The 7,846-nt window shown below is 32.6% G+C and overlaps 1 protein-coding gene across 1 annotated transcript; it reads right to left on the bottom strand.

The window, feature by feature from the left end:
- Window positions 1-523: 523 nt before the first annotated feature.
- Window positions 524-3,200, bottom strand: LOC121255641 (plasmodesmata-located protein 6-like). Its single transcript, XM_041156058.1, has 3 exons — window positions 2,247-3,200; window positions 1,102-1,227; window positions 524-994 (listed from the first exon to the last, which is right to left on the bottom strand). The coding sequence occupies exons 1-3, from the start codon at window positions 2,992-2,994 to the stop codon at window positions 984-986; spliced, it is 885 nt and encodes a 294-aa protein (XP_041011992.1). The 5' UTR covers window positions 2,995-3,200; the 3' UTR covers window positions 524-983.
- Window positions 3,201-7,846: the final 4,646 nt, after the last annotated feature.

Genomic DNA, 7,846 nt, shown 5'->3' with positions numbered 1-7,846 from the left:
TAAAAAGGTAAAATGACATTTTTAAGTCAGTGTGCAGAGTGTGAGACTTACGGGTAGCACTGCTCAAGTTTTAATTGCATAATATTTATTAACATGGCCTTTCAAATTATTTTAAATTTATGGACATTTAACGTAAAATTATATGGCGTTGCTCAATAGGAACAAGATTTCTGCATAGATTAAACATCTCTATATAATATGTATTCAAAGAAATTGTTCTTGGATATAAGAACTATTTGGCAGATAGGACCCAGAAAGGAGTTTTTGATTTGGTTGAAAAGCAAGAAAATCTATCTACCAAGTACACAAATCTTCCAAATTGGAGTCAAGTGTAAGCACAAGAATATTATTATTCAAGTTGAAAGATAATCAGTGAAAAACATCTTGAAAAAGAGCCAACTCATTTGTACTCCTAAAAAGCTTTTTGTAGTCTTCATCTGTCATTAAGCAGAAATCAAGAGCAATGTATCTATATATATATTAATAATATGAGCTAACACAAATGAACAGCCAAAAACACAAATTACAAAACAAACTGAACATTGAGGTGACAAGAAATCTAACAAATATCTTTAATTTTGGATGGGATTAAAGCAAAAGCACTCTGATATATAACACACCCAACAAAGGCACCATCTACAACATCATGGTGCACTTTTCACTAAATTGTTCGTTTATAAACATTAGCAGGCAAGCTGCTAACATTGTCAAGTGGGATTGGGGGAGTGCGGGGAATCTTTGAGCTTTTTCTTCTTATTGCAACCTTTTTCTTTTTCCCTTGTTTCAAGGTGCACTTTTCCATTGACATCTTTTATATCTACCCTCACAGGTATTCTTTAGAAGATAAAGAAAAAAAAAAAAGGGTAGGGACCAACGAAGAAAAGAGAGGCGAAAGAACCACCTAAAAGCCAAATTATTTACCAAAGGAAACAGGGTCGATAGATAGGATTCAGCTCCAGAGACACTATCCCCCAGTTTATAATTTACTTCCCTCCTGCAAAAGAGATTTTGTGTAGCAGAAAGAACAAAATGGTCAAACATGAGAGAGAACAATGGCCAGGAAAGGAAGAAAAGAAGAGAGGAGAGAATGTTTGTATATACCTTTTCCTTTTTCGGAGAGCCTACTTAAGAAGGAAAGGAAGAGTATGAGCAATGCAACCACTGCTATGCCTCCGATTATAATTGCAAGCGTCTTGTCCAACTCATCATTAGTGTCATTATCATCATCTATACATCATTCAAGAATGTCAAAAAAATTAGAATTAATCACAATTATAATTATAAAGCCACTCATAATTACAGTAATTTGAGAAAGTGTTGACCTTGGCCTTGAACACAACATTTTCAGCTTAAAAGAAATGATGCAATGACACCAAGTTGTGTTTCAATCAACTAAACTTAAGGGCAGGCTTTTCATTGAATTGGGATGTTGCTGTAATTCTTTCAGCAATTCAAGTGAATGGCTCTGTTTTGGTTGTGTTTTCTTTTTTTTTCCCTCTCTCTTTTGCTTTACCTCAAAAGTTTCAAACATAGAGAACATAAACGCATTGATTTGGACCAACAGCATCGGATTCTTTCTCAGTTACTAACGAGACACTAGAGAAACTTAGTCTAGTCGAGGAGTAATTCTACTCATTATCCTCTCATCATCTCATGGCATGACAATAGACAAATATATGTTAATAAGAACATCATGATATGCAATAAGATTTCGAGTTTTTTTTATCAAAAAGCTTTTTATGCGATGAAATACAAAGTAGTCAATTGTTCTAAGCTACAAACGCCCGAATCACCATCGGAAAAAGCAAAGCCAGTATTCCAAGAATAATAAATTAATTCGAAACAATCATTCAGCCATCTGAACATGCCTAGATTCCTCAACCTGCTCCCTGAGCAAAGCAGGGGAATGTTGATTGCAGAGTAGGTGGGCATTCTCATTATACTAGTTAGATCAAACGAACTCATTAATTTGACACAAGACAGCCAGCAGCTTAATTGCTGTCTCCCAGAGTCTTGATGATAAACACACACACATAGAAACAAGGAGAAAATAAATGTGAAAATCAGAAATTACACAGATCAAGTGGTGATTTTACACTTCAATGAAGTGAAGGATAAATTCAAAATTACCCAAGAGGGTTTTACGGCCAAAAAAAGTCGTTAAAATCTACTATAATTTTGGTGTAAAGAACAGAAAAAAGAACCAAAAATGAGAAACCAACAACCCGGGTGGCGAAACCGCTTACCCTTTCTGGCGTGCGAGCGGACGCCGCCTTCTAGGTAGCGCACGTAACACTTGGCCAAGAACATGTCGCCCCACGCCGCGGTGCCACACTCGGTCTTCAGCAGTCCGATCGCGTTCCCTAGGCAATCCTGGCACTCGCTCGGACTCAAGTCCCCCACGCACTGCGCCACGCCCTGGACATTCCCCGAGTAACTCGTCCGGTACGTGTTGTAGGGCCCACCGTCGCCGGTCCCCAAGTACGCCAGCGCAGCATCTCTCCGGGTCAACGCGTCGGAGTCGTATCCAAACGCCGGCCCACATTTCTTGACCACCACCGTCTTGTCCTCCACCCCCAAGAAGGTGGTGTTATCATACTTGACGAAACAACCTTCAAGCTGCAACGCTCCACCGCACGAGTTGAGGCAAAGGGTACCGAGTTGACTCACCGAGCGAGCGATGCAGCGGGCGCAGTCATTGCCCTGGAGGTCTCCGCGGCATTGGAAGAGGCCGTAGACCGTGTCTTGAGGGTTGGAGCCGAGAGTAGTGAAGTTGTTATAGGCGGTGAACATGGCTGAGTTGACCAGGGCGGTGAGGATCGAGTTGACGTTGTTCTCGTAGGGCGAACCGGGCGTGTACTTTAGCGGAGAGCACCCACCAAAGACGAAGGTGTCCGTGGCCGAAGTCGATGGGGTCGTGAGGGTTGAGATGGTGAGAAGGAAGACACAAAGAGACAATAAAGAAAGAGCTCTTCGAATCACAGTCACAGACATGCTTGTGAACCTGAGCGTGTGTGTATGTGTGAAAGATAGATTTTGGAGAGGTTATCGTTGAGGAGGGGGAGCTGAGTCTCTGAGTATTTCGGAACTGATTCCCCGAACACTTCTTTTGTGAGAGAGAGAGAGAGAGAGCTCTTTGGGCAGAGAATTAAGGTTGCTTTGAGGAGAATCTACGTAAGGGAGTGAGGAACTTCGTATATCTAGGTGCGTATATGATTGTCTTGAGGCCAGCAGGTGGAAAATGAAAAAACAAAAAACACTAGAAGCCGGAAAAATTACTTGACAAAAAGAAAATTACATTTTCATTGATATACGTGAAAAGGGATGTCAAGCACGTGTTTTGGCTAAGTAAGCTATATTTAGAGAGTGAAGAGGATGAGATCAGAATGGAGGAGAGTTATTTTGCCTTTCCTTTAATGATTATTAATTAAATTTACTATGTTTCCTTTCAGAAAAAAAAAAAAAAAAAATATATATATATATATATATATATATATCTTGAAGCAATAATATTCATAAACCCTCTCGAACAATAACTTTAATTGTATTCTATTTTTTAAAATTATCAGCTTAGCTATCACACTTTAAGGTTACGTTTAAGTATTAAGGTGATTTCAGATAATTTATGAATATTAATAAAAAAATAATTAATAATAATAAAAAAATAATAAATAATTTATAAATAGTAATTGATAGTAGTGAGGTAGTATGAGATGATCACCTCACTAACCGAACACACCCGGAATAAAAGTCTCACACAGGCCTTAATTGATATAGATAATAAAAACATAAAAAATTAAAAATGAATTCATGAGAAATTAAGAAATAGAAAAAAAAGAACGAATTTTCAAAAATTAGTTTTTTAGTTATTAAATTATAGAATATGATATTTTTTCAGAACAGAAAAAAAATTAAAAAAAGAAAAAACTAATGGAATAAAATTGATATTTTATAAAATAATTATTTTCTGTCAAAAGTATCTTTTTATTTAATATGGTAATTTGTCTTTTTATGTGCCTTAGGGGTAATTTTGCCCTTTTAAAGGGAAAAAAGGTACATCAGTAACGTCACAACTTGTCGGGGTGATTCCAAATTGATAGTTTGAATGGTAATTGCATATTTTATAGTAGTTAATTTGAGGGAGATTTGTATATCTTTCCCTCTTTTCAAATTATCATTTTTGCCGAATTTGCTGTACAATGTTCATAGACATCTATCTTTTTCTTTTTTTTATTATGTTATTTTTTAGAGCAGTCCTATAATTACAAAAAAAATTATAAAAAAAAATAATCTCACAAATTAAAATAGTTTAATACGATCCGTCAGATTTACTTTACAATAAAAATATATAACTCTACAATCTGACAAGTTACATCAAATCACGTCAATTTATAATATTATTTTTATATAATCATTTTATGACTAGATATTCGTGATGATTAGATTCATATCTCAAATTTTTGTTTTTCTTTCACTCAAATAGAGAATATTTATAGAGACTCGAAATTGCAATATTACTTTTCCCCTCGTTAGAGAAAAAACATACGATCTAACCATTAGTAATGATCGAAATAATGCACATGCACATATAATATTATCTGATGAAATATATATATATATAATATATATATATATAAGTAATTTCATAACGTAAGATAGACGTAAAAAATGTAACAAGTTACACAAAACAGTACAATTCTCTCGTATGGGCCACATTTCCTTGCAATGTAATATTATTATTGGTTCCTTTAATTGAGGTTTCAAGTATGAGAGTATGAGTATGGATGGAGGGTAAATTTAATAATTAAATACTTGATATTCCCATCTCTATAATAAGTGTATAATACATTATAATTATATATAAAGGAAAATTTTAAATGTACTTAAAGAAAAATTTATAAAATTAAAATTTATTTTTCTACATGTCAGTTATTTATTAAAGACCTAATTATTGATCCAAAAGCCTTAGGACTGTTGGATACAAATTTGGTTAAACCTTTAATCCCTAGGATCATAACATTCCACCACGCTTCTAAATCTAACATCTATGGTGGCCAACTCTATCGACACTAATCTGATGGTAGTCCTTTCCTTTTTGGTGGCTTTATTCATCTATCAGTATTCAATGACTTAACATATACTCATACATAGTACCAAGACATTTTAATCCAGTTTATAGATCGTCCCCTCTGTGGCTTGAGCTTGTGACGTGGTCGCTGCTTTAATACCAATTGTTAAAGATCAAACTATTGATCCAAAAACTCTAAAACTGTTAGATATAAATTTGGTTAAACCCTTAGATCATAACATTATTTGATATGCTAAAAATTATAAAATTTAAAACTTAAAATTTGAATTTTTTAAAAAAAACTAATAAGATAAATTTTATAAACAAAATTATATGTATACGCCCATATATAAAATAAGAAGTTTTACGTGGAAGACATATATATACGTTGCCTATCAAGTATCAGGTATGTACGTATAATGGTACGTAGGACTCGAACTCCCATGTGGTTTTAAGAGTTTTGACCACGCCAGCATCAAAACGTAGTCGTCGTTACTCGTGACACTACCTACTACTCCGAGGTAGGCCCCGATGCGCATAGACAATCGAAATCAACCTAATTAATTGGTCAATTTTTAGATGGTTTGGATGTGGACTTGCCTCCTCAATTTGATATGCTCCACCATCTCCTCCACTTGGAAATTATAACATCAAAGAAATCATCTCAAAATCCCATATTAGAGATTGTTATCATTTAATAATTGAGAAGGTTTGTAATTAACTCATCATAATGGTAGTCTAATTTGTAAAAGTTAGGATTTTAGAGATTCAAATCTAAATATAATTAATCTGATTCTATTTGGATACTAAAGTATCTCAGATAATCTGTGAATAGTAATAAATAATTTGTAAATAGTAATGAAGTGGTCTAAGAATATCTGAAAACAATTATATTAATTCCCAAACATATCTTAATATCAGGGTATAACATTATTACAATGTGTGGGTCCTATTATACTATCTAACATTATTTTAAAGATTGACATGCTAATAGTTAGGGCATGGTTGGACACTTGGTGTATTCTAATTTTAGAATTATGTGAATAGTAATTAATCGGTTTAAGTTAAGATGTTTTATTGGGTTTTGAAAAATGAAAGGCAAAAAATTAAATAAAAATATTATAAAATTAAAAATTGTTTGAAAATAATTTTTAAAGATTATTTTTATTTTGAAATTTGAAAAATTTGTATTGATTTTTTCAATTTGTTTTAAGGTTTGTAAAAGTTATTGATTTTTGTGTTTAGATAATGATTAGATAAAAAAATTAAAAATTTGAAATTAAAAATTATTTTGTGTTTAAATAATATTTGAGAAGAAAATTATAAAAAATTTTGAAAATCTTATGTCTCATCTCTGTGTCCAAACGTCCCAAATGTTGCATAATTAAAAAATAGGACATGTTTGTCTTCTAAATCTAAGCTTTTAGTCTGACAAAAATTTATAGGTGTGCTATAAAATCTCAGTCTTGGTGACTTACCATGTAAGCAGAAGAGAACACTAATGTTTTGTAAACAACAGCAATCGTATTTTGATTAAGGAACAAGGCAAGAGACTCAGAAGACTCATGAGTGCTAGGATTACATTAGTAGTCACAGTCCATTACCACACCACACCACGTAATATTGTTGCTAGCTAGCTCGGAAACACAAAGCACAAAAGTATAATATAAAAATAAAATAAGTGGAAATATGAATTTAATCAGCATGCTGTTAGAGAAACAACCTCTTTGGCATTGCATGCAACTAATCATGTTTGGTATAATGTACGTTATTGGTGGATGGTGTCGTATAAAAAATAAAGAAAGATGAAAAATTAATATGTTTTGGTAGAAATCAAGTTGGCCTGGTGCACCAATCATGCATTAATGCCAATGAGAAGCGAATTAGGGCAGGTTGTACATGAAAAATGCCCAATTAATATTTAATTTTAATCTCACAATTTAGTATTATTATGTCTCATATTATTTATATCATTATTTGATAAGAAAATAAGGATTTGGTGAATGAAACAGGACTAAGATTAGATTAATTAGCTACCGTCATTAGAAGACCCAATCATCTCCTTGTAATGTGCAAACGAGATTTTTAATTAAAGGCCAATCATACAATAAAAAAGAAAAAGAAAAAGAAAAGAAAAAGTAATAACACAATAACACAGTCTTATCAATTGAGCTGTAGACGGTTATTCAACTGATATATACCTCTTCTTTTTATAATAAAGGGACAATGAATTCAAGAGTTTTAGAGCCATCCCGCAAGACAATTGTTCTTATTTTTAGATATTTTTATATATTTCTTCTCCAAATATCTTTAAAATATAAAAAATTTTTAATTTCAAATTAATGTTCAACTTTTTTATCTAATCATTGTAACTTTTTCAAATTCTTAAACAAAACAGAAAAAATAATACAACTTTTTTAAATTTTAAAAAATTAATTTTTTAATTTATAATATTTTTATGCAATTTTTTCTCTATTATTTTTCAAAATTCAATAAAATATCTTAACTAAAAAACTTTTACTATTATTTACAGATATATTAAGATATTCTAAGTATCTAAATCGGATCTTAATCATCACATATGTATTTTTTTTTTTTCCTTTGTAGGGATACAAGAAAAGGGGAAAATTGTAAATCTAATCGCCATCAGTGCCACGTAGAGACCACGGAGAAGATAGAGTAATATACCGAAGAATCGGTGAAAGTAAGTGGTGAAAAGAAATTACGAAAAGAAAAAAAAGAAAGAAAGGTGCGAACTACCTTCATGATGTTTAGAAA

The sequence above is a fragment of the Juglans microcarpa x Juglans regia genome, chromosome 3D (assembly GCF_004785595.1).
Source record: "Juglans microcarpa x Juglans regia isolate MS1-56 chromosome 3D, Jm3101_v1.0, whole genome shotgun sequence".
Taxonomy (NCBI): Eukaryota; Viridiplantae; Streptophyta; class Magnoliopsida; order Fagales; family Juglandaceae; genus Juglans; species Juglans microcarpa x Juglans regia.
Note: the sequence above shows the minus strand (reverse complement) of the source record. Positions and strands in the feature narration are given on the sequence as shown.

Coding starts and splice junctions, on each gene's coding strand:
- LOC121255641 (XM_041156058.1), bottom strand. CDS start 2,994: ATGTCTGTGACTGTGATTCGAAGAGCTCTTTCTTTATTGTCTCTTTGT. Junction 1,228..2,246: donor CCGCTCGCACGCCAGAAAGG/GTAAGCGGTTTC, acceptor AATGATGTATAG/ATGATGATAATGACACTAAT.